The following is a 27,369-nucleotide window of genomic DNA, read 5'->3' as shown; positions in this document are numbered from 1 at the left end:
ATGGGTGAAGAGATAACTTACGCTGACCTTAGGTTCCATGATACCAGCCATTTTTCTGCAAGTCGTATAGTGGAGATGAACCTAGAAGGTATGTCCTCATGAGACTTTACTTTTGGAAACCATAATGCCATATATATATATATATATATATATATATATATATATATATATATTTTGATTGATTTTTAAAAAAATTTAATTGCTGTAGTTATACTCACATCTCAGGGTTGGATGTAACACAGGCTACACTATAAGAATAGTATATAGGTTAATAGTACATATTGTGTAGCCACCACTTGGCTTATAGTACCTTCATGAATCTAGTGGTGACATCACTGTAGCTTATCTAACGTGATGTACAGCAGTTTATCTACTTTTGCTGTCACACCAGATCACTTGATGGATACATATTTGTGATGTAAAATCCATCATCAATTTTTTTTTGATATCTTAGTAATTTATCTAAGTCAGTTGTGATGTCACATCATGTACCGGTTTGAACGGATACAAAGTAGAAGATGTACTAATACTGTCTAAACTATAGAGATAGACAGACTATGCAAACTTAAGGGGGGATTCTTTAGACTGGCATCTGTTATGTCAGTCTCAGATGCACCAAAATTATTTTAAGGTGCAGGTCTGTTTATAATTTTAGTGCATATCAGAAACTGAAACCATCTAGATGCTGCATAAATTTCTGCCAATATTGGTACCAATTTTTGGAGCAAACAATGACATTTGTCAGACTGCAATGGCAGTGATTTTCAGTTGTCATTATACATATAGAGGTGTAACTTAGCTCTTGGACCATAATGTCACCATGCCACTTACTGTATTATCTTAATAGCAGTGTCTTTTTATGTGATCAATTGAAGAACGAGCTTCCTCTGAAAACAGTACAACCTCTGCACCTCCCCCCCCCCCCCATAAAACAGGAAACTGCCCATCCCCCTCTTCTTCCCTTGGCAAATGCATAACTTAAAATATCTAAAAACCCTATCTCATGGTAAAGCATTCCCCAGCGCTGCCATAAGATGTATATCCATATTAAGCACTTTGCTACAAAGGGTGAAATTGAATAGTGCAGCTTTGGGCATGTGGCAACAAATTGCTTTATACGGTAGAATTCACCATGATTCATTTCTTTTTCCTTCCTACCTCCTTGCAGTTGCTTCCTCTGTCCCAAACCAGAGTCACTGCAGATGCCTGAAGAAAACCTACATGACAGTCGGGATAGTGGTCGGAGTCCTTATTATTTCTTTGTTGGCAATGACTGTGTTATGTAAGTCCTAGTAAAAGCTTCACTGTGTCAAGATACCTGCAGGGCTATATATATATATATATATATATATATATATATATATATATATATATATATATATATATATATGTAGACTGCCTGTACTAGCACATTGAACACATTGCTTCCGTAGTGGAACTGAAACTATACGTTGGGTGAATGGAATTGCTCCTTGAATCTCCATCTCACAGTTCTGCTTCCTTATTTTTGCAGCTAATATACAGTATAAGTTACATTTGTTTATCGGATATTTTTTCACATATGCTACACAAAATAATCTGGTAAATCTCCTTAAAGATTGCTACCTTTGTCACTACAGGGAAGTCTCATAGTTTTTTCCTCCACCGTGTGGTTTTGTTTTTCATCTTGTTCTGCGGACAGTTATCTGTTGTTCTAGTTAGTGAACATTTATTTGACTATAGATGTCAGAAAGTGAAGTTCAGAAAGTCCCCCGATGAGTAGTGCGTTACTTTACTAGGAAATGCGTTGGAACTAGGGACATTTAGAGTCACATTAGGGTACAGTTTGGTAAAGCCCTTGTAAGGGTGGGAGTAGGGTTGAGCCGATCTTGAGATTTCAAGATCGGTTTTAAAATCAGATTTCTGATAATTTTCCAGCCAATCTCGATCGTGAAGTTTGCTCGTTCGCCAATCGGAATCCGATCTTTTCCGATCCTGATCCTCAACCCTAGTCAATGCTTCTCTATGGGAAAAGTCACTTTTAGGGTTGAGCCGATCTTGAGATAACCTCCGATCTCGATCCCGCTGGAAAAGATTGTCAGAATTCGGATCGTGATCGTGAAATTTACTTGATCACCGATCGGATTACGATCTTTTCCGATTGCTCAACCTTAGGTGGGAGTTATTCTGGGGTTTGAGAGACAGCATTGGAGGGTGAATATAGGGACTTTATCTCCCCTTCTCCCTCACCGTGAGATTTCCATGAACATACATTGGTAAGATTGTTTCATACTTCTGTTTACTTCATGAACTGCTGTGGTGACTTTATCTTGTATGGTATTTTTGCAGGGGCATGCATATTTTGAGCATTATTATTAAATATTAAGTTTTAAATGTTGCAACCGTGCCTTTATATAAATGTCCTTAAAGTGATTTCTTGGCCCCAGTGCACATTTCATACCAATGTCTGATCTATAGGATAGGTCATCGGTATATTTACTATGGGAGACTGATATCTAGATTAGGTGTTCTGGCAGCCTAGAGGATGGAAACTGCGGCTAAGCTCATATTACTTGAATAGCTTCCTCCCTGTCCACGGTATCAGATTCTGGTTCCCAGAGGTTGTCTTTATAGTTGGTGGTTCGGGTGTCAGATTCACACAGATCAGATACTCCTGACGTATCATAACATGCATTAGGGGTCGGAAAAATTCTTTAACAACTATACAAAGAGGAAAAAAAGATGTCCTCTTTCCATAAACAGAATCACATCTGTCTGCAGGATGTTTCTTATACTGCCCCATTTACCTGAATTGGATTGGACCTCTATACTAGACACAACCCACTGACATGGGGATCTTCCACTAGTTACTACATATACTGGTTTTGAATTTGACACTTACGCTGGGTTCACACTAGTGTACAGATCTCTGTTATTCGAGTCCACATGAGGACCCAAAGGACGGAGAGCCTGCCCGCTAAAAAAGTGGTTACCAGCCAACACCCACAGTCACAGACCTCATAGACTATAATGGGATCCACCAAGTGTCCGTCGAGTTTCTGCTGGTTTTATACTGAAACTGGTGGGGAGAAAAGTCCTTTTCTGCCAATTTCAGACAGAATCTGCGGCAGATGTGAACCCTAAGGTAGATAGCAAACTGTAATGTTGGTCAGCTCAGTTGTCATCAAACATTTCTTCTTACACTACAAATACAGTACGCATATAACATATCTTATTTGCTTATGTCTTCATACATAGAAGATATTGTCATGAATTTACAAGATGCTTTAAATGTATATACAGTATTACTGAAGCTTGTAAGGACTTTGTTTCTTCACAGTCTTTCAGGCATCTAATAAGCAAAATTATTACCATGATAGAATTGAAAGGATGGCACAAACACTGGCAAATGTGAAAAATGACCTGTGCATGAGAAATGAAGGGGAGCAAAAAGGTAAAGATGTATGTGCTGCTGTTGCAGACAACGCTATAGATTTTGCTACAAGACGTAAATTACTGTGCAATAGCTTTAGTCATCAGTTCTTCTCGGTACTTGCAGACAGTTTTTGAAGGAACTCGGCAGGGAGGTTGTTCCCGCCATCTTGGAGAACTAAGCACAGATCTTCTGTAGATGTAGGCTTGGTCCAATCTTTATTTCTGTGTCATGCTGATACTGGAATTGTTGTACCATAGAAGAGAGAAGAGAAGGTTCTTGTTAGCAAAACAGTTCACCAACTTTAGAAGGTTCCACCTGCAGGACACTCCAACTATGTCGCCCTATAACTTGGGAGTCGTAGGCTCCGCTTTCCACTTCCCCGGCCAAATCACTCTAGTCTAGTCACTGTAGAACAAAGTTGTTCCCTTATTCTTGTGGAGTTCAAGCTGGTTTTGTGCTGTATCGGAACTTAGTTTATGCCAGGACCAGACTGTTCTTGAAAAAGTCTAATTTCAGTCTTCTTGGTTTAGATGCCTGTCTGCTTTGTCCAATGAACTGGGTTCTTATACAGAAGAAATGTTACTATATGCCTGATAAAATGTTGTCATGGCAAGAATCGCAGAGATTTTGTTCAGCTCAAAACTCCAGCCTTGCAATGCCAAAAACTTTTGAAGAACTGGTAAGAAAATATATATTTTTTTTAGATGAAGACATGGAGATAAAAAGGAAGAATATCTTAAGCGTATCTTTCATATGTTTATATAGAAAGGTTTTCTAAGCTGACAGATCTCCATCAGTCCAGTTGTTGGGATCATAGATCCTTTGGTAATACATTATAACTCTGCACAAGTTTGCTCTACGTGATGAATGTATAATAAAATGCTCATAGTGGTCATATCATGGAGGTTTCACATGACACTAGATTCCTACCTATATTATCACTGGATAACTTGCCTTAAGGATAAGGAATGAGAAGGTAGGTTGAAGATGGAGAAGATGGATGAAGTCTTCTATGTCTGTATGCTCTCTTTTGTCTAAAGTTCCGAAAAACCCCTTTAATACTTTGTGTTAATGCACCTACAACATACACTCACCGGCCACTTTATTAGGTACACCTGTCCAACTGCTCGTTAACACTTAATTTCTAATCAGCCAATCACATGGCGGCAACTCAGTGCATTTAGGCATGTAGACATGGTCAAGACAATCTCCTGCAGTTCAAACCGAGCATCAGTATGGGGAAGAAAGGTGATTTGAGTGCCTTTGAACGTGGCATGGTTGTTGGTGCCAGAAGGGCTGGTCTGAGTATTTCAGAAACTGATGATCTACTGGGATTTTCACGCACAACCATCTCTAGGGTTTACAGAGAATGGTCCGAAAAAGAAAAAACATCCAGTGAGCGGCAGTTCTGTGGGCGGAAATGCGTTGTTGATGCCAGAGGTCAGAGGAGAATGGCCAGACTGGTTCGAGCTGATAGAAAGGCAACAGTGACTCAAATAGCCACCTGTTACAACCGAGGTAGCCAGAAGAGCATCTCTGAACGCACAGTACGTCGAACTTTGAGGCAGATGGGCTACAGCAGCAGAAGACCACACCGGGTGCCACTCCTTTCAGCTAAGAACAGGAAACTGAGGCTACAATTTGCACAAGCTCATCGAAATTGGACAATTGAAGATTGAAAAACGTTGCCTGGTCTGATGAGTCTCGATTTCTGCTGCGACATTCGGATGGTAGGGTCAGAATTTGGCGTCAACAACATGAAAGCATGGATCCATCCTGCCTTGTATCAACGGTTCAGGCTGGTGGTGGTGGTGTCATGGTGTGGGGAATATTTTCTTGGCACTCTTTGGGCCCCTTGGTACCAATTGAGCATCGTTGCAATGCCAAAGCCTACCTGAGTATTGTTGCTGACCATGTCCATCCCTTTATGACCACAATGTACCCAACATCTGATGGCTACTTTCAGCAGGATAATGCGCCATGTCATAAAGCTGGAATCATCTCAGACTGGTTTCTTGAACATGACAATGAGTTCACTGTACTCCAATGGCCTCCACAGTCACCAGATCTCAATCCAATAGAGCATCTTTGGGATGTGGTGGAACGGGAGATTCGCATCATGGATGTGCAGCCGACAAATCTGCGGCAACTGTGTGATGCCATCATGTCAATATGGACCAAAATCTCTGAGGAATGCTTCCAGCACCTTGTTGAATCTATGCCACGAAGAATTGAGGCAGTTCTGAAGGCAAAAGGGGGTCCAACCCGTTACTAGCATGGTGTACCTAATAAAGTGGCCGGTGAGTGTATATTATACATTGATAAAATTATTAAGCTTAAAACATTTTGTTATCTTTAGGAATTAATCACTTGTAATTTCCGGAGGTGGATTACCTTCAGTTTATGGATAGGACTTTCGTGTTCTTTAAAATCAAATGGACGATGGGTGTGGCTAGATAACACAACGTACAGGTGAGTAATTATAGTCCATCGTCTAATGGGAAACTGGTTTGGCTGGGCAGGGGGTATAGCTATAAACCCCATGTTGTCAAATAGCTTTTTTGTTGCAGATTTTGCTGCAGTTTTTTTAGCTAAACCCAGGAGCGGCTATAGTTATAGCTCTCCCCCTCTCACTACATGTAAGAAATGCAGACATGGTGATGAGTAGAAAGTAGGGAGAGTAGACACTGGGTCTTATCACAGGAGGGTGTAAAAGTTCCTCCGCCCGCTATAAAAGGCTCTCAGAGACTACTTTTGGGTAATGTACTTTTTGGTGAGAGATTGTTGACTGATAGACCTGCTAGTCTACAATGTACGCAAACACAGTTGACAGAGTTTGAGAGGAAGAGCATCAATGGACTTAGAGAAGTAAGATGGTCGTTTCAACAATGGCCTGCCATCATGTTCTGACCTAGTGTTGGGATGAGTAGTTATAGGAGGCACATATACACATTCAATGGGCTTTGGATGGCTCACACAGGCCACAAGTAGAGACAATCTATTCATCCAATGACATATTAGAGCAGTTCTCACAGTTTCCTTGTCCACCATCTAGATGGAGCTGACGTCTTTATTAAACACCTCTCTCCCCGTCGGGAACTTAGCAGAAGGAATTTTGGTTTCACAGTGCCTATTAAGTGTCCTGCCTTTGACAGCCAGCTAGAATCCTGTTTGTTAGTTGTGAAATCTGGAATGCTACAGACTGGAACTCTATTGTCTGCAGTAATGAAATTAGGTTCTGTTTGAGATCTGACAATAGTTAGTATTGAGTATGGACGCCTCGTGGTGAGTACTTTAATCCTGCCTTTGCTGTGGAGAAACATGCTGCCCCAAATGCTGGTGTGATGATCTGGGGAGTCGGTCATCCCTACGAATGATGTGAGGGACACTGTTAGCTCAGGACATCCCATGGCCACATGCATTGCTTCTCATTACACTCTATTCACTACTATGAGGCTGCTGTAGATGTCGTTTTGACAGCCCCATAGCATTGAAAGGACCATGGATCATACAAGCAACTGGCACTTCGTTCACACAAAGGATTTAAGTGGATGTTCAGGCCCCCAATCTTCTGACCACTGGAGGTCTCAGCAGAGGGATTCATTTCTGGTTACATGGTCTTATAGATATATGTGATGTAATAAAAAATAGAAACACATGGCTATATATCTTAGTTCATTCCGTATAAAATTCTAATGAATAATTTATTATTTTCATATTATGATTTCTGTTTTTTCGCAGCTCTTACAGTTCACAGTGCAGAGAGATAAGATGCGCCTCTTTTGACTACAGCCCACTTTTATTCACAACGTGCAGCACTAAGCTGAAACTGATCTGCCAGAGATTACCCATAAATCTTCCTTCCATTAACTGAGCAAGACAAATACGGATTTGAAACTGTAAAAAAATATATTTATTTTTTAGATTAAATTCAGAAATGTGACTGTGCAATATCTTTCTCACTCTGGTCTACACCTCTTTGGTTTCAGAGATGCTTAGTGTGACATACGTAGGAGACCCCAGTGGTGGGAATTAGGGACGGCTGTATCAGAGTTTAAAGAAAGAAGAAAACTCTAATAACAGAATCTACGGGGATCACACAAGTCATATCACATGTTGTATTAGAGTGTATGGAGGGACGGACACTCACATACTGTATTAGAGTGTATGGAGGGAGGAGGACACATACTGTATTAGACTGTATGGAAGGAGGAGGACACATACTGTACTAGAGTGTATGGAGGGAGGAGGACACATACTGTATTAGACTGTATGGAGTGAGGAGGATACACATACTGTACTAGAGTGTATGGAGGGAGGAGGACACACATACTGTATTAGAGTGTATGGAAGGAGGAGGACACATACTGTACTAGAGTGTATGGAGAGAGGAGGACACATACTGTATTAGACTGTATGGAGTGAGGAGGATACACATACTGTACTAGAGTGTATGGAAGGAGGAGGACACATACTGTACTAGAGTGTATGGAGGGAGGAGGACGCACATACTGTATTAGTGTGTAGAGAGGGATGAGAATCGACAGATGCAAGGGAGAGGGAATTGTGAATTCACTTTACAATGTCTGCACAAGGGAAATCAATTTTCTCAAGGAAGGGGTATAAGCACCCCTGTGCAACTTCTCCTCAGAACCACCAACCGCATCCTAGCAGCATTTAAATTTCCATTTTTCTTCTCTATCTGGACCCAAATCACTGGAAAGACTTGTTCACAACATGTCTGTGCATACAAACTTCCCAATCCCTGTCAGTGCCCCCACATATTAAACATATCCCCTTAAGTAGCACAAGCTCCCCCACGGAATCCCTTTGTAGCTATATACTGCTGACAAACTGCTATTTTTGCTAATATGAGGTTAATTAACTCCTTTCTGACAGTGGAAGGCTGTGTGTCTCAAATCTTCTCACTCCAGCTCATCAGAGGACAGTGGTTTGTATATATTATGACCACAGAACATTAATGATCAAACTAATTTGGAAATGAGAGTAAATAAGTTTATCCAGCTGTAATGTGTTGAGGATTACAGCTACAACCACTGCAGTCCCTATAGATACACTATTGGCACAGGGACTATACCAATGGATGTAAAAGGGAAAACATTGATTTTCTTGCTAGCTCAAGAGAGCTAGTGAGGGCAGCAGTGCTCTGGGTTCACATTACTTACACACAGAATGTTCTATAGTGAAGGATACAAGATCAGATAAGTTTGAAATAAGGAACTTATTGAGGATATGAAATGTAGCCAGAAAAATAGAGCAACTTGTTCATGTCAGGACAACTACTAGCATATGTATAGATCGTTTTTCCCAAGTCCAGCATGTGACACAGTATTTGCATTCTGGAACCAGAAAAATCAAATAACTTGTTTGCCTATATAGTTGCCTCTGAAGCACGAGATCCTTACTTTGCATGTGAAATTGTGAAAAAATAAGGATTGTCATTGCAGGGGACAGCTCACATTGTGGTGGACAGCAATGACAGAGTACACACAGGCAACAGGTTTCAAACTCCAAGGGTGTTTTATTTAACACAGAAAAAACACTATACAAACAAAACAAAAAGCCTAAGCCTGTCCGGCTCTAACTAAACAGCAACATACCTCACTAACCTATACAGGACAAAACTTGTCACCAAATATAGTACAAAAATGTGCAAACATCCAGTACAAGGGTGCGCTCTCTCCCAGGCTGCAAAACTTTTCCTTCTCCAGTAATGACCAGGTGACCATGATCAGGAAGCCACACCTGGGAGCACAAAGGAGTAGGGAAAACCCATAGTGGACTAGCATTGTGTACTGGAAGACTCCCATTACCAACCTGTCCTCCAGTCCAGAAAATCCAGCCCATATCACTAAAATAAAGATCCCTAGCAAACTACAATCTGCTAAAGCAACACATATCCTCTGGATTTCCGTTATCTAGCCTGGCTGAGGAACTCAGGTGAGATATACACTTTACCATAGTCATAGTGAGGGAACAATACTCACCTTAATAGGCTAAAACTGTGTAGCAAGTGTAAAGTATATAAGAAAAAAGTAAGGTTTTCTATACAAGCTATGTCCTTTAGGCTAGTGCTTTGGAACAAGTAGATCTACCTTTGCAAACCATAATCCCGGTTCATGCTTGAGATATGTCATATATTCTCCAATTCTAAATGTATACATTCTATAAAATTCTCCAATATTACACACATTCCATTTGACAAATAAAATTTAGTAAAAGATATTATTTCCTTCACTTTTTATTTGCATTTTCATTATTACATTTATGGAGACGGTATAACTTCTTTCAGTTCCTTGGTCGGTCTTCTCCTTCTGAAAAACATGATATAGTATTGTTAGAAAAGTATGGCCAGGTGAACACAACATGCTGCTAAAAATTCTCACAATACAAGTTGTAAGATAAGTCTTGCTTTGCAACATTTGAATGGGACTGAGCTGCAGGCAGGTCACGTGACTACTAAACATGGTGGCACAAGCGTGTGAGGTTGCACTCTCCTGGGTATCTCAGGGGCGTTAAACAGCTGATTGGTGAGGGTGTCGGAGCCTCTGGTGAGGATCCTAAGGATAGGTTGTCAATATTATAGCTGGTATACTTAGGATTGTGCCATACAATGTACCTGTATGCAGCTATAGACGTGTATGGTCCAGGAATCGGATCTGGATATAGCTGCATCAGGTCTCTCACGTGGCACCACCATTATGTATTTTTTGCCCATTTCTAGAACTGAGAGCTATTTAGGCTCAGTTCACACTGATTTTTTTTTTTGTCAGGATTCTGAGGCGAAATCCTCCTCCAAAAAACACCTCATCCTACAGTCCTATGTAATCTGCTTGTTATTGTTTTACGCTAGCGGAAAAAAGATTAGACATTTCCATTCTTCAGGCGGATTCTGCCTGAAAAAAAAATCAATGCAAGTGAATGGAGGAGGAAAAGCTGCCTAGTGGTTTTTAGACGCGGAATTTGACGTTTTTTTGACGCGGAATTGACAAAAACTGCCTCAAAAAACTGGCTGCATTCAAAAAACGTGCCAAAAAAGGCCACGCGAATTTTACCAAGCTGATTTTTTTCCTGACCAAAAAACTCCGTCTGAACTCAACCTAAGGCTGAGACTTGTTTGGTCAGGGACCCACCTCAAAATCAGCCTACAAAAAAAAAAGCCTCTCAAAGAACCAAATTCCTGTCTAAAAAACTCTGTGTGAACTCAGCCTTTCTTTCACAAATTTGTCATGGCTAGTGCTGGATTGTATACACCTGAGGTGACCGAATGAAACACCTGACTTCAAGGATTAACCCCATCCCGCCAGAGGAAATTTTCAATTTTTGTTTGTTTATATAGTTTTACATACATTTTAACCCCTTAATGTGTATGCGTTTCACAGTAATATTTTAGTTTTATGTAACCCCCGCTGTTAACCTGCCAGACAATAGCAGATTTACCAGGGAGGTTGAAACTATCACAACAATCCCTATGTGAGTGAAATCCTGTCAGTCTATGAAAGGAAAAAAACTTTATTTGCAAAATGGTCACTTTGAATAACCTAGCAGAGGAAGGAGATGGAGCCTGACAGAGGGAGAAGGAAGAGGAGACTTGTAATGGCAGAGATGTGAGGAGGAGTTGGGTAAGAATCCTCTGTGTGATCTTGGAGAAGATTCTGACAGACTGTTTTATCATATCTGAGGGGAAAGTTAAAGGTCTCCTCCATTTCTCTTGAACCAGAAAGAGGAACAAGAGCAAGTCAGGCTCCTACAGTGTCACCTGAGGTACAGTGAGAAAGCAGTCGCCATTTTACCTCAGGTAACCCCAGAGATAGAGCCTCCTCCATTTTGTTTTTTGAGCTATTTGCTATTAACCCCCAGAGATCTCCCCTCAGGGGTGAAAAGACCAGAGCTAATATAACAGTGAGCTGAGGACTAAGAGAAATGACTGCTGGACACCGCCATTATCCTATGTGTGAGGAGAACGTCCAGAGCTAAGCTTTACTATCGCAGTGTGTCATATCACAACATATACCATTAAAGAGGACCCTTCATGTCCTCCGCACATGCATTGTAATACACCGCTAGAAAGCTGACAGTACGCTGAATTCAGCACACTATCGGATTTCCTGTTCGGTGCCCCTGGTGAAGAGCCATCAGTGCCGGTACCATAGCTCTTCACTGTCAGACAGTCAGTCAGGTTCGCTCCTCCTCACAGTAGTGCCTATTGTGCTGTGAGAGGGGGCGTGGTTTACTGCCCAGTGATGACGCTGAGCGGTGAGGAGCGCCCCCTACTCCTGACAGTGAGTCCATAGACGAGGACTGGGGGAGGGGGGTCGTATAATGTCCTTATATCTTCTCATGTCCTCTCACGAACGCCTTAGTGTACAACTCACAGTAATGCCCATACACAGTAAGGGTGCATGCACACTACGTAACGCCGGGCGTGTATGAGAGCCGTACACGCCGGCGTTACAGCAGGGCTGCCGAACACTTCCCATTCACTTCAATGGGAGCGCTCGTAACAGCGGCGTTTACGAGCGCTCCCATTGAAGTGAATGGGAAGTGTTCGGCAGTCTGCCGTAATGCCGGCGTGTACGGCTCTCATACACGCCCGGCGTTACGTAGTGTGCATGCACCCTAAAGATGGCTCCTCAGTACTTCTCACAAACAGGGGTGGAACTACCACCATAGCAGCTGCTATGAAGCCGATGACGCACCACATTATCACATATAAGAAATATAAAGCTTCCCAGATACATGTTATTTTCATTTTATTTTATTTCATGCGGTCCGAATTTTTTGCAATTACATGTATGGAGACAATGTGAAAACTTTCAACTCCGGTTGTTCTTGTCGTCCTTCTGCAAAGATAAGACAAATACAGTAACCTTGTTAGAATAGGGACTGCTGAATTATCACAAAGAAATAAAGTTTTTACATAAATTTCTCCCTTGAAAATTCAAATAAAATAAAACAAAAATATGATGTTATTAATAACTAAGTATAGCTAATAGGAGATTCCAGTACTTAAATGTTATCTGCTATCCAATTGACAGGGGATAACTCCTATATTGGTAGAGATCTCATTGCTGACACCTCCACCAATGCAACAGAGATCCCCTGTATTGGGATATAGCTTACAATTGCCGAAATACCTCTTTATACATACTGTACTTAAAGAGGACCTTTCATGGTTTGGGCACAGGCAGTTCTATATACCGCTGAATTCAGTGCACTGTCGGCTTTCCCGATCTGTGCCCCGGGTAAAGAGCTATCGGTCCTGGTACCGTTGCACTTTACAGTCAGAAGGGCGTTTCTGACACTCTGTCAGGAACGTCCTTCTGTACAAGCAGCGCCAATAGCGCTGTATTGTGTGAGTGGGGAGAAACGCCCCCTCCCTCTGCTCACAGTGCTCGTCCATAGACAAGTATTATCAGGAGGGGAGGGAGCGTTCCTCCCCGGGCATAGAGCACAGCGCTATTGGCACTGCATGTACAGAAGGACTGTCCTGACAGAGAGTTAGAAACGCCCTTCTGACTGTAAAGAGCTACGGTACCGGGACTGCTAGCTCTTCACCTGGGGTACAGATCGGGGAAAGCCGACAGTGCGCTGAATTCAGCGCACTGTCGGCTTTCCAACTGTATATAGAACTGCCTGTGCCCCTAAACATGAAAGGTCCTCTTTAAGTGTTATTTAGCATATGCTAACATACCTGTGTATGCCGGTATATTAAGCACATTCATGGAGTATGTATAGGGAACATGTTCAATCACATCATTGATATGCCCTTACACGCATTTTACAAAAGACAGCACTGAAGAGACAGCTCGAATATCAAGTTGTCTCCAATGTGATTCCAGACAAGGCTTACTTATGACATTGAAAGAGTTTACTACTTTTCACCCATTCCAGCATTTGTGTTACTGCATGAGCAACTATCTATTACAGTCAGATTCCCGGTAGTGATCATGTGATCACTGTGGCACACACATAATACAGTTTAAGTATCTTAGGCCCTTAATGCACTATTATAATAATTTAGCGGTTTATAGATCATTCAGAAGCATAACTTACTATGGTCTTTCCAAGGATTACCCCCGGGTACCTCTCAGAAATTATTTGGGTTTTGGTCCAGGCCCCTAAAATGGATATTAGCAGAGTATATTTAGGGATACATATAACGTTTTATTATTACAAAACCTATCCCACATCTAGTTATGTACAGAATATCCCCCTTTTAAATCATGGGTATATGAATATACTGTATATATGTGTGATAGACGAATTTGTTAAAGAGGATCTTTCACTACCTCTAACAACTCCAACTCTTTGGATCCTTCACACTATTTGTTTCCACTTTTTTCTTTAACCCCTACAGTACCCGGGGAATCAGTGGTGTTATTTTAAGCACATTTATGCTCTCAACTGTCAAGTGGGCGGTCCCATCCTGTCTGCTGAAGTCCAGCCCAACCCGTCTGACAGTAGATAGCCTAATTAACACATTGGCTGATAAAATTAAGAGCACCAATTAGTCAGTGGAGGCTAGAAAAAATTTGCAACTGTGCCAGAGGTGCTCAGTGTAGTGGTGCTTATTGAAGATACAAAGAGTTGGAGTTGGTAGTGGTGGTGAAAGGGCTTCTTTCAGAGAAACTTGAATGACAATCTCTTTGTAATCTGCAATGGAGGTCCTGCCATGTACAATTAATAATCTGAATACCTATTGTAATGATCTATTAGACAATTTACCTTTCCAGGTTTACCCTCAGCAGGTGGTTTTCCAGAGGGTGGTGGTGGTGGAGCTCCAGAAGGTCTAGGTTCAAAGGCAGGTGGAGGGATTCCACTCTTGGGAGGTGCTGGACCCAAACCTTCTGGAACTTGTCTTCGAACCACTGAGTGGCCATCATGAGGAGGTGGTAGAGAAGGGTTCGCACCTAGGGGCCCATGTGTACCTTCTGGAATAGGTTTTCCAGAGGGTGGTGGAGGAGGTGGACCTCCTGAAGGGACTTTGCCAGCAGGTGGTGGAGGAGGTGGACCTCCTGAAGGGACTTTGCCAGCAGGTGGTGGGGGACCAGGTGAACCTCCTGAAGGGACTTTGCCAGCAGGTGGTGGGGGACCAGGCGGACCTCCTGGGGGGCCAGGTTTATCTGTTAAAAACAAAATTTTTTGAAAATTTCACAATAAAATTTTGACATATTTATTTTTGAACAATGGAAGTGCTTGTTGCACTGCAGGTCAAATTGCTTAAAACATGTATTTATGCTTCTTGTATAGCACCAACATATTCTACAGTGGTTTACAGACATTGGTGGTCACTGTCCCATATAGGGCTCTCAACCTATATTTCCTATCAGTATGTCTTTGGAGCACAGAAGGAAACTGGAATACCCAGAGGAGACCCAAACAAATACAGGAAGAACATACAAAATCCTTGCAGATGTTATCCTTGGCTAGATTTGAGCGTAGTAGAACCAGTATTGCTAGGTTATATGCATATATATATATATATATATATATATATATATATATATATATATATATATATATATATATATATAGCAATGATAAATGAACCTTCATGCACATTGTCATATCATCGTATGAAGGTTCCACTTAATACAGAGCACTGTAGGTTCCTGTAGGGTTATAGGTTGAACTATGGACTGATGTCTTCATCTACTATGTAACTAATCGAATTTCTGTAGACGTCTTACCAGGTCTGCCAGGTGGCACCGCAAGTGCTTGAGCCACTAGGGCTAGGAAGATGAGGTACTTCATGTCTGCTGACAGCTTCTAGCCACTTCCCTGGAGAAGGAGTTGAAGAGCTTGTGGTGACAGCAGTATGTTTCTCGATATTTAAAGCCCTTCTTCAGTCCCTCCTCTTGTAAATGAGGTATTCTGATTTGTAGGTGCAGGTGAGCAGGTAGAAGAAGAGAGCATGAGTCTGCAAAAATCATAAATAAATGCGCTATGAAAGGGGTCATGCGACTTTTTTTTTTTGCATGTCATTGTCCAAGAATGTGAACAGAAACAACAAAGCGCTATTAAGAATCAATGCTGCTTTATGTGCAAAGTATTGAGTTGCTTCCAGTTATTTAGTTTAGTTCTGCTAAAAATGTCAAGAGATCTATAGGTGTGCAAATATACCCCGTATGTCATTATCCTATAGCATTTCCATAATATAATACACAGAAAAAAAATAATGCACCCTGGAGTTGTTGGAATTTAATGAAACTTTATGTGCGGATGTAATGATGATATATGTAAGTGATTACAATATTAGAGCGAGAGGAGAAGTTTATTGGGCAAACTGTATAATTGGAAGTAGACTCTAGTACCCGGGTGTGGCTGCCTTATACCCTGGATACAAGATGAGATATGGTTGGGCATCTGTATGGTATCCTGCAGCACAGATCATACATACTTGTAGGTTGTTATTGCTGCCAACCCAGATGGTCCCATAAGTGATCATTTGGCCATAAATCTAGTGACCCGGCAGGCTAAGAACTGTAGTAATCTGGTGGAAACCTTACTAGGAAACGCTTCCTGGTTGTGGGTGAGCATTACCTTGTTGAAAAATGGTAGTTGACAGACCTGCCATAAGAGACAAAATTTGCTAGAATGGGACTGATAGGGAATGTGAAACCAGTGGCGTAACTACCGGCGCAGCAGCAGAGGCAGCTGCCACAGGGCCCGGGACATTAAAGGCCCGACGACAGCCACTATCACTGCGTTTTAATTTTTTTTTTTTTTTTTTTTTAATAGGCCGCTACCGGCTGGGATCGGTATCGGTAAGTGATGCCGGGGGCCCCACAAACACTATCATTATACTCAGGGAGGGTGTGTGTCTTTTCAGCCCCCCGAGTATAATGATTGGAGGCCCGGGAGAGTTAACAAACATAAAAAACACTGTAACTTACCTCTCCACAATCTGGGCAGGCTTCAGGCCTAGTCGTCTGACGTCACATGACCCCGGCCTGCGTCCCTGGTCATGTGACGTCAGAAGATGGACTGCAGCGGAGCCGGGAGATAGTTGAGTAACAGTGTTTTTTTTTTTTTGTTTTATCCCCCCTGGGTCTCCAATTATTATACTCTGGGGTCTGAAACCCCAGAGTATAATAATTGTTTATGGGTGTCCACAGTGGGGCATAATATTGTGTGCAGGGGCCACTATGGGGTACAATACTGCGTACAGGGGCCACTATGGGGCATAATACTGTGTGTAGGGGCCACTAAGGGGCATAATACTGTGTGCAGGGGCCACTAAGGGACATAATACTGTGTGCAGGGGCCTCTAATGGAAATAATAATGTGTGCTGGGGCCACTAAGGGACATAATACTGTGTGCAGGGGCCACTAAGGGACATAATACTGTGTGCAGGGGCCACTAAGGGACATAATACTGTGTGCAGGGGCCACTATGGGGCATAAAAGAGCGCAGGAAAGCGGAGGAGGGGGGCGGTCATCAGAGCACAACAAAGTGCTCTCCATATTGCAATTCTAAGGCGTAGTAGGGATACCCTGGCTAAGTTTGACCAAGCAGCAAAAAAGCTAAATTAGATATGACAACTGGGAAGCTGAAGGCTGTGATGAAGGACTACCTTAATGAAAAGTCGTCTGGGTTTGATGGTCAACTGGGGGCTATTTAAGCAATATAATAATGTTTTGTTGCCTGAGACAGGATAAAGCTGTGACATTGCCAGAATCTAATATGCTTTTTTTTTTTTTTGCTATGCATTGACATCAATTTTCAAAGGTTTGGCAAACAGGCCCATGGTGTTTGTCTTAAAGTTGATTTAAATTGACCAAACTGCTTTATGTCAGGAAAGTCAACAGTGATCAATACTTAGAGACTCTCTAAACCTGTAGACCTACTTTAAAGGGGAGTGGCATAAGGATGTCCTCTCTCTTGATACTGCCGTGGTCTTTGGTATTGTTGATTGTATGTTTCTATGAAGGTGATGAATTGTATGATTTTCAGTCCCCAGGCAAATGGCTTGGTGTTGGCATCTTTTACAATAGAAGGGGGAATCCATCATGAGCGTCCTCTATTCCCATTTCTGTTTGCCCCGGTCATTGGGCCTTTGACTTGTTCAGTAAGAATGTCCATGGAAATGATAGGGTTCTTCCATCGTAGCATTAAAACATGCGCTATATGCAGATGAGATGTTTCTCTTTCTAGGTGACATGGGGGTCTCCCTGTTGGGCTTGGTTGATCACTGGCAATCTAAAAAGTGGGGCCATGCTACGAATTGCCAGATTGCTACATAGGCAAGAAACTTGATTCTACAACTTTAGTAGAGATTTATGGAATTTATCAAAATGAACGGGAAGAGAATGAAGTTTATTAGAGGAAGACAAAAATAGGAAATTTTACAAAAGTCTGGGCCCCATGGCTGAATACTCTGGGACTCTCGTCACCTCAACATTTGATTCTCTATTGCAGGTATTGATAATGGTCATTAGGTGCTAGTAAAACACTGTATACACTCTTATTGACAGCTATTGGGATTTGCTGGATATCAGAATACCTAGTTTTCCTTTTTTGATACACCAAACAATTTCATATCTGTAAATGTTCCTAACAGAGAAGGGGAATTGGGATTTTGCTTCTCTGAAGGGCCTTTTTTGTGCTGTTGTGTGTGTTTGTAAAGTGAAAACAGTTTAATTTAAAAAAAAATAAAAAATTGAAAAAAAAAAATACCAAATTGTTGCAATTTTTTATTTTTGAAAATAAGGGCCAAAAAAGAGCATTCCGTTTTTTGCCACTCTTTGATGTCAGGGTTCTGGCGTGCACTGCTTGAGAAATTCCCCCAATATTTCTTTACGAAGCAATTTTTTTTTTAAACTTCAGTCATTCTTGTCATCCTTCTGCAAAACAAAATAATACCGCCATAGTTAGATAAGTATGGAGACCTGATTTAACAAATATTATCAAATTGAGATTAATTTGTTATATATGTACTAAGTATTTATTTTTCCTATTTTAAAAAAGGTATTTTTTTCTATTTTTTGAATAGACTTTTTGATTCTATTTCATTTGTTATTGACCATATGTATGAATTTATATTCAGTTGTGATGTTGCTGATCTGAGTCCGTCTGCCGCTGTTTGCCACCGGCCATCGCAAATAGTCATTTGCTGTTTTTTTTCTAGAAATTGTCAGCTGTAATAGCAAAAGTCATTCAATTCATAAGAGTCTCATGTGTTGGGTAAGCTTAAGTGTGGCGCTATGTCCTACAGTCACATTTCTGACAGTGATCATGTCTATACAGTGCCCAAACAATCATTGATTTAATAGTGCGTCAACATGGAGCAAATATCTTTGCATGGATTTTTATGAGAACTGAATGATGAAGAGAATCTAACAGCTTACAGGTGAATAAAAAGCATCTTACCATGATCTTGGTTTCCCGGGTTTCTGTTGTGGGCCATCACCTGGATGGTTTGGTTTAGGAGGTCGGCTTGCATCCTTTTGGTGTGTTTGGTCTACATGTGGAGCCCTTGTAGGATTCCCTGCACCAAGATGTCGCTTGTGTCTAGGTTTATGACCCTGAAACAGATGTTAACAGATATTTCTGAAGCTCAAAGTAACTTTAGGATTGGTAAGCACATATTTAAAAATATGGAGCGATATTTGATTGGGGACATTTGGGAACAAAGACTGGATGCTGGGGCAGTTCCTTTAAAAGGTCAGGACAGTAGAGTATGAGTTGATTTTTTATTTTTCGGCACTTGGGTCTCCATTTAATATACTTTGGGGTCTTAAGAGAGTATAATAATGGCACTTTTGATTCCAACCAATAATAATGATTCATGGGTGGAAAATCCTGAAATATTAAAAAAATTTCTAATCTGTTCACTTATTATCGACCTTTTTAAGATACAGGTCCTACTACCAAACATATAAATTACAATTTTAATGATAATTCATAGTTTTTTACACAATTTACCTGTTCAGGTTTTCTTGATTCAGCCTCAACAGGAGGCTTGCCAGAGGGTGGTGGACCTCTATGGTCAATGTCTTGTGGAGGGTTGCCAGTCTTGGGTGTTGGTAAACCTGATGGAATGTGTCTACGAGGTCTAGGATGGCCATTAAAACCTTCCTGATGAGGTGGTCTGGAAGAGCTCTCATGTGAGGATTGTTCATCTACTTCATGATGATCAAAAGGACCATGTGGACCTTCTGGGGGACCAAAGCCAGGACCAGGTCAACAATTTTTGAAAATTTTACATGTAGAAATATTGAAATTCTCTCAAATTGGTAGCATGAAATGACACATGCAAATAGTGGTGTAACAAAGCAAAGACATTCTCAATATATAGTGGCATATACAATTCCTACAGCATAACATACAGCTTTACTATTGTGTTTGTGGCTGGAACATGGAGTAAAATGTTTCAGTATGTGGCTCATCTTAGTGTATCTAGTTTGACAAACAAATGATATCTTGTTTGACAAGTGGGCGTGTTTCTGCGGAAATAGGCAGCACTCCCAGGGAAGGGGAGTGTCTTAAATGTAAAAAAAAAAACTTGCATGAAAAGCTTTGTCAGATTTATCACTCAGCATCAGCCACTGTGATAAATCTGGCATATTTTCAGGCGGTCTACTCTAATTTTACACAGTTACTAAATGTGGGTCAATGTGTTTTGATTACAAACATTGGTAACAGTATTTGATCCAGGTAAAGGAGTGAAACGATAATTTACACAATTATTATAATTTATAGAAATGTCATTCATTGGTCAAAAAACTTATTGTTTAAAAATACAGCCTGAAGAAGGAGACGTCTGCTTTTAAACAGATCAGACGTCAATGCTAACCTTCTGGATGAGTTGGTCTGGAAGAGTTGTCGAGTGGTGGTTGTCCTGTTTGGTTGTAGTGATCAATAAAATGGCCATTGCCAGTGGGTGGTGGATTCGAAGGTTTAGGATCAAATTGACCAAATGGACGGCCAAAGCCAGGACCGTGCTTATCTGTTACAGAAAACAATTTTTGAAAATTTCATCTGTATGATTTCTTTTTCTTTTGTCACTGAATTTGCATAAAATTAGTTAATGAAAGACACTAAATGGGGTGATACAATTATAGAATACAATTGTGAGAGAAAATGTGAAGCGTACGTTCTAAAAATCTTGGCAGAAAACATGGAAAAGAATGTCGAGTGAACTATGGCATATGGAGTTTTTCCTAATTTCCTAATATGGAGCCATATACTGCCCTATAGTGCAGATCAAACTGTTGTAGCATTTGACATGTGCATCATAATAGCGTATGGAACAGTTTTTTTTTTTCTGTGTGAATCATATAAGTACAGTATAGCCCTATGTAGCACCCATAATATACAACATTCAGCAATCTTCGACTTTCTGCCAATTTCAGTCACTAAGATGAATGGGGCTGATCTGCAGGTTCTACAGCTGATCAGCCATGGATCGAGCAGGGCGATTACTTTTTCAACATCTGGCTTCAGTCTCTGCCTCCGATTGAATACAATGCGAGGCAGATTCAGGGCAGAATTTTGGCCCTGATTTTGAGTCAGAATTCACTTAAAAATCAGCTCCAAGTTCCTACTTGTGAAGAATGGACACTTAGATTCCAGTTCTCATGTATCTTGATATGATCACTATGTAGCCACTAATAGGCGCTGGGGAGATAGAGCGGAGTGCGGGTGTCAGAGATCGATCAACACTGGGCGTTACTGTATTCCTCTGTCTAAGCGATACCATCAGAGTATAATGTTGTCTATCGTAAGTCAACTGTTAAAATATTGGATCTTATGACAGCCTCTACTGTGCCTTCACATGCCATTGATTTCACGGAGAGGTTGTGGCTGTTGGATACAACTAAAAAATATGAATGTGGCATGTTTCATAGTATTTTACATGGACTATATGAATCAGGACGGAATATGTCTGTTATACATTTAACATATATGGCCACCCTTAGTAATGTCATTTTATCATCAATCTTCATATCATACTACCCTATAATAAGAAGACACATTTCTGTATTCTACAAGTGATAAGATTCTTACCAGGTCTTCCGGCTGGCCCAGCAAGTGCTTGAACCACTAGGGCTAAGAAGATTAGGTATTTCATGTCTGGTGACGGTGCACTATGTTAGAAAGAAGCAACAGAGCTGTCTGGGATGTCCACTTCGCCTTGGTCTATATTTAAATCGGTTCTTCAGCCCCTCCCCTTGTGAATGGGGTCTTCTGATTTGTAGTCACAGGTGAGCAGATAGAAGTGGAAAGGATGAGTCTGCAAACATCTCTAGGAAAGTACACGGGGATGGAGAGTCATGTGAGTTCATTCTGTGTATACTATTGTCCTGGAATGTAAGCAGAGACATTACACTTTTCATATGCACTGCTGCATCTAGGTGACACAGCACGGAATTGCAAATTCATGGAAATAAGGAGTGCTTGGTGCTTTTAGTCATTTGGTTTAGTTCTTTATATTTATAAGCATTTAAGGGAAGGGAGTGATGTGCAAGCAATCCTTTTCACCCTCTTCAAGAGTATGCTGTGTTTCTAAGAATGTATTATTGTAAACAGTTATTGTTCCTTTAAGTATTCTCATATTATAATTTTTTTTTTTAACTTTCCTACATAGCAAGACTGGTTTAAGTTGAGACTTGGTCAGAGTGAACGCCGGATTTATGGCCTGTACAGTATGCCAGGAGGGCAATAATAATATAATAGTTCTCTATGGTGCTAGGAGTCCTTGCTTCCCTGCACTTTTCTCTCTGCATGTTTCGTGCGTAAACCACACGGACCCCCTTATACTCTATGGGGACCACGGGTTTCCCAGGTAACTGCTTTTTAATGCATATAGGTTTCCGTTCGGGTCTCCTCAAACAGATTCCCCAAATGGAGACCCAAATGCAGATGAGAACTGGGCATAAGAGTGAGTATATGTATGTCCGACCATGTGATTAAAGGGGTATTCCCACGTCGCATACTCGCTAGTCTTCACTGCTGTAAATTCCTCTTTCTTCCAGCTTTGTTGCGTCATTGGTGGACGGGGTTACATATGCAAAGCCAGCGGTGAGAAGTCGTCGCTTCTATGCCACTGGCCCTGCGTATGCGTTGCCGATGCAGCTAGGCATCGGATGTACAGCCTTCACAATGTAATACAGACCCGGCATCCGCTGTAATAGAGAGGCGGATGCCGGGAGTGTAGACGCCGGCACAGGTGCCTGCAACATCGCTTCACTCCTGCCCTGCATGAAGCCAGCAGCGGCAGGAACGATGCTGCTATTCCGCTCCTCCGCCTCCCCTCCCCTCCGGAATAGCAGCATCGCTCCTGCCGCTGCTGGCTTCATGCAGGGCAGGAGCTTAGCGACGTTGCAGGCACCTGTGCCGGTGTCTACTCTCCCCGGCATCCGCCTCTCTATTACAGCGGATGCCGGGTCTGTATTGGCGGCCTCTTCCCCCCCCCCCCCCCAAAGTGTAAACTACCCCCCCCAGGCTCGCTCCGGTGCACTTAGCCCCTCCTCCCTCCCCCCTGAGAGCAGCAGATACATCACTTGACTTATGACCAGATAAGTCAAGGGATGTGTCAACAGAGAAATGAATAAAGTAATATACTGGACAAACAAAGCAGTTTTGCTGAAGCAGTGTATTTAGGAAAAGTCTTACATCCACATTATCTAGCAGTATAGATAGGATCCTTGTGATCGGACAACCCCATTAAGTTTTTTTCTTATTTAATGTCTTTTGTGGATGAATTAATTTACATATTTAAGAGATTGTCATGGGCAAATTCCCCATACCACCCATATAAGATTCGTAGTCCTAGGTTTACCTTTCACTGCTTATTTTCCAGGATTGGGGCAAGCATTGGGTAGTATTACATTATGTCAGATTACATACACATGGGGTTACATGGATACTAATGAATGATTCACAAATACTTCAGAGGGACGGTTCCTGAGATTGAGTTTACGTCTTCATTTTTGCTGTTTCTTTACCCTAGACAGAGTATGGCAGTGCCCAGAGCTAAAAACACCCCAGAGCCATCAGCAAAGGGGGACATGACTTTGGGATGGGGGAACCAATAACTCCTGCAGTTTCTTCTTTGTGCAGTGGTTGTGTGGATATATACAGGCTGGTTCAGCTTTAAGAATATATATGTGTGTATTCAGCATTGGGAGTATATACTATGTGAATATTCAGCTTTAGGAGTATAGATGTATGTATATCCAGTGCTAGGAGTTTACATGTGTGTATATCCAATGCTAGGAGTATATGTGTATATATCCAGTGCTAGGAGTATATAGTGCCTAGTTTGTTTCTGTAGGGAGCGAGTAGTTTATAAATAGATGTGACTTTCTGTCGCCTCCACCTTCTCTCTCACCACAAGGGCTGGAGGAAACATGTCTGCATTATCAGGGAGTATAATACTGGGGTCTATCACCTCACACAACACTGGTGTGACCACATCCATATTAGATATCACTACTAGTTTAGTATATACTGCAGTATTACCTCAGGATTTATGCAGTCACATAGTCCCCTCATGTATTTACCTCACACATGGCTGATATATCCTATATACTGCAGTATTACCTCAGGATATATACACATAGTCCCTTCATGTATTTACCTCACACATGGCTGACATATCATAGATGACTGCTGTATAATACAGACTGTCCATGAGTCCTGGAGACTGCGGGTCTCTATGGTGGAGGTGACATGTAATGGCGACCCTGTGGTGAGAGGGACAGCCTGATATCAGATATACAGTGTGGTGATGGTAATGGAGGCCGCACTGATATCCCTGTATATACCTCCAGCTCTGTGCTAATACTGATACTGCTGGGATAGGTACAAGCTAATAACTTCTATGTATTTCTTATGGCTGTATACTGGCCATACTGTGTATACCCATACCGTATACAGGTTATTTTTAATTGGCATGGTGGGGGGTCCTTGGAGTTGGTTGAAATTTTCAGAGGTGTGGAAACATGGTGTTCGTTTCCCGTAGGATTAGCTGCTGTTTCGGTCTGGCTGGTCTTTGGGCTCCTGCTGAGTTATTACATGTAGTAATCTGCCATGGCATCATAAGTACCTATTTTATGTTGAATACCAAATAACTTATAATAAATAAAAACGCACACACCATTTCTTTAGTGGAATAAAATTTGGCCACGGTGTTTATTTTAGGTAACCCAATATTTTAAAAACTATTTATTAAGTTCAAGAATAAATAAATAAATCAATAAATAATTAAATAACCAATAAATAATGAATTTAATCATTAATCAATCATATTAACCATGTCCTATCAGTAATCGCTGATAAACTGACCCACAAGCCATGACTTCCTAAGACATGGCCCCCCCAAAACACCGAAGCCAAAATTCAATAATGTTTTGAAGACCAACATTAAATACATTGTTTCCAATATCTGAGAAATGTATGCCATCAAAACGGTACATACCTACCTCAAAACCTTCAAGATCGACATGTCTGTAAGAGAAACCGTTAATGCTTGGTAAAAACTTATTCATTGCTCTGTTCAACCTCTTCCTAATTTTTTCACAAAATCTGCTTGAATTTCCCAACCATAACAATCTAGGAGCAATCTCAGAGAAGCCTATTACTACCTTAGGAAGCATGCATTTGATCAATGCTAAATCTTTCCTCATCTCCCAGAGCAATGAAATAGTTTTTACCTTTCCCACATCATTACCACCACAGTGTATAATTAGCAAATCCGGGGAAGGACAAACATCAATTAACAATTTAATTTCACCAAGCAATCTTTTCCAGGTTAACCCTCGTATTCCTTTCCAGAAAATTGACAGTTCACTATTAAAGGTTAGATTCTCAGTGTAACTTCTTTCTCTAGCACGTTTCTGAGCCCAGTGGATAAATGAGTGACCTACAATCCATATGACCGGATTAGTGCCTAATTAAGAAAAAATAAATAGTTAATTCTCTAAGCATAAATCAGGACGAACATATAAATTAAACTTATTGGAGCTCCATCTGCCAATTCTTTTGATGATTGAGTCGTCTAGACCCAATCTAGCTGCCTCAGTGGCAGCGCCAATCCTAAACGAATGTGCGGTAAATTTGAAATCCACCAAGCCCAAAGCTCTCAAAGCCTTCTTTAACACTGCTGAAAACTGATATTTAGTTAACGGTAAAGAATTCTTATGCATTAATAAAGGACCTTCCCCAATTGGTCTACAGTCTAACCAATCTACCATATTTTGAACCGGGCACAACTTTTGTCCAGGAATTCGCGCTAATTTCAACAATTGACCCCTACCCAATTGGTCAGTCTTAGATCGCCGTATTAAAATAAAAACCGCATCCTGTTTTACTTGTACATCTGATCTTAACAATGGTGAATTTGATTGCGCATTTATTGCAACTAATTCACTAATCCTCAATGCAGCAAAAAAGGCAATTACGAAAGCTGTTCTAAATAAGCGAGCTTCAAATGCATCTGAACAAACTGACGCCATTACCTCAAATAATTTAGATAGTAAATCAAAAGTAATAGGTCTCCTCTCGTCCATACGTATCAGACTCCTTTTATGACCTTTCAATAACTGCTTAACAGGGAAAAAACTCAATAATGGTCTCTTCCCTTTTAGCTTCAGAAAAAAAGGAGACTCCAGCTAATATCTTGGAAACGGTAGAAACCGCTTTCCCTCCTTCAAACAAACTATTTACAAAAACTAAAGCAACCTCTGCTTCGATATTCCAACAATCAATTTTATGAAAGTTACAAAAGCCTAACCATTCCCTCCATGCAGCAGAGTAACCTGCCCATGTACTAGGGCAAACTGAATTCTTAATCCCCATTGCTATTGATCCCAGATTAATTCCCATAAATGGGGCGGGCAAGGGATTCCCTTCAAATCCGCATTGGGCACCAACTTCCGGAAAACGTCCCACTGACAACGAGAAATTGAATCCGCTATTAAATTTCTCTTACCTGCTACATATTTATCCTTAAGCCATATGTTCAATTTTAAACAGCATAACACTAAGTGTCTCAATAATTTACCTGTAAAAACACATTTTGATGACAATGTATTTATAGCGAAAAGCACTCCTTTGTTATCAGTATGAATGAGTATCCTCTTATTGCAAAATTGTGCTCCCCAAATTACAATAGCCACTAAAACCGGGAACAGTTCCAAAACAACAATCCTCTTAGTTACTTTAGATTTCACCCAAGATTCAGGCCAGCGCTCCGCAGACCATTGATTGTTAAAGAAAGCGCCGTACCCCACGCTACCCGCTGCATCCGTAAATAAATTCAACGCATCAGCATCCTCAAACTCATCTTGAACACAACTTCTACCATTATATTGCTCTATAAATTTCAGCCATAGCCCTAAATCGTCCTTTAATGAACGGGTCAACCGAATGTGACTACGAGGAGACTTTAGTCCCCTTGTAGCAAAATAAAGGCTTTTACAAAATACTCTGCCCATCGGCATTATCCTGGTGGCAAAGTTCAACTGACCTAATAGTGATTGCATTTCTTTTAAGGTCGTTTTATTTTTTGCTAACATATCTACCAAACAACTTTTAATCTTAACTAATTTCTCTACCGGTAAACTAAATTCAAACTTAACAGAGTCTATGACTATACCCAAAAATTCTAAGTTGCTACAAGGAAAAACAGTCTTATCTAAAGCTAAAGGGACATTGAACAATTCACAAATCTCCATAAACTTCAACAACGAGTCATAACATAACTGCGAATCTGCATCCCCAATAAATAAAAAATCATCTAAATAATGAAAAATACAACAATCTGGTAGACAATCCTCAATTACCCATTGCAGGAAAGTTGAGAAAGACTCAAAATAAAAACAAGACAAAGAGAAACCCATTGGTAACATTCGATCATAAAAATAAAAACCCTCAAACTGCATACCAAGAGAATTATACCCTAATGGGTGAACCGGCAATA

The 27,369-nt window shown here is 41.0% G+C and overlaps 1 protein-coding gene and 1 long non-coding RNA gene across 2 annotated transcripts; one reads left to right on the top strand and one right to left on the bottom strand.

Annotated features, from left to right (window-relative positions):
• Window positions 1-7,289, top strand: LOC142219135 (natural killer cells antigen CD94-like). Its single transcript, XM_075288101.1, has 6 exons — window positions 1-88; window positions 1,169-1,282; window positions 3,320-3,433; window positions 3,946-4,094; window positions 5,775-5,887; window positions 7,157-7,289. The coding sequence occupies exons 1-6, from the start codon at window positions 1-3 to the stop codon at window positions 7,287-7,289; spliced, it is 711 nt and encodes a 236-aa protein (XP_075144202.1).
• Window positions 7,290-12,200: 4,911 nt separating this feature from the next.
• Window positions 12,201-14,299, bottom strand: LOC142219312 (uncharacterized). The gene is made up of 3 exons (XR_012717548.1): window positions 14,165-14,299; window positions 13,493-13,557; window positions 12,201-12,279 (listed from the first exon to the last, which is right to left on the bottom strand). It is a non-coding gene; the product is annotated as an uncharacterized LOC142219312 (long non-coding RNA).
• Window positions 14,300-27,369: the final 13,070 nt, after the last annotated feature.

Source organism: Leptodactylus fuscus, chromosome 10, assembly GCF_031893055.1.
Source record: "Leptodactylus fuscus isolate aLepFus1 chromosome 10, aLepFus1.hap2, whole genome shotgun sequence".
In the NCBI taxonomy this organism is placed as follows: domain Eukaryota; kingdom Metazoa; phylum Chordata; class Amphibia; order Anura; family Leptodactylidae; genus Leptodactylus; species Leptodactylus fuscus.
Note: the sequence above shows the minus strand (reverse complement) of the source record. Positions and strands in the feature narration are given on the sequence as shown.

Coding starts and splice junctions, on each gene's coding strand:
- LOC142219135 (XM_075288101.1), top strand. CDS start 1: ATGGGTGAAGAGATAACTTACGCTGACCTTAGGTTCCATGATACCAGC. Junction 3,434..3,945: donor AAATGAAGGGGAGCAAAAAG/GTAAAGATGTAT, acceptor TTCTTGGTTTAG/ATGCCTGTCTGCTTTGTCCA. Junction 5,888..7,156: donor CTAGATAACACAACGTACAG/GTGAGTAATTAT, acceptor GTTTTTTCGCAG/CTCTTACAGTTCACAGTGCA.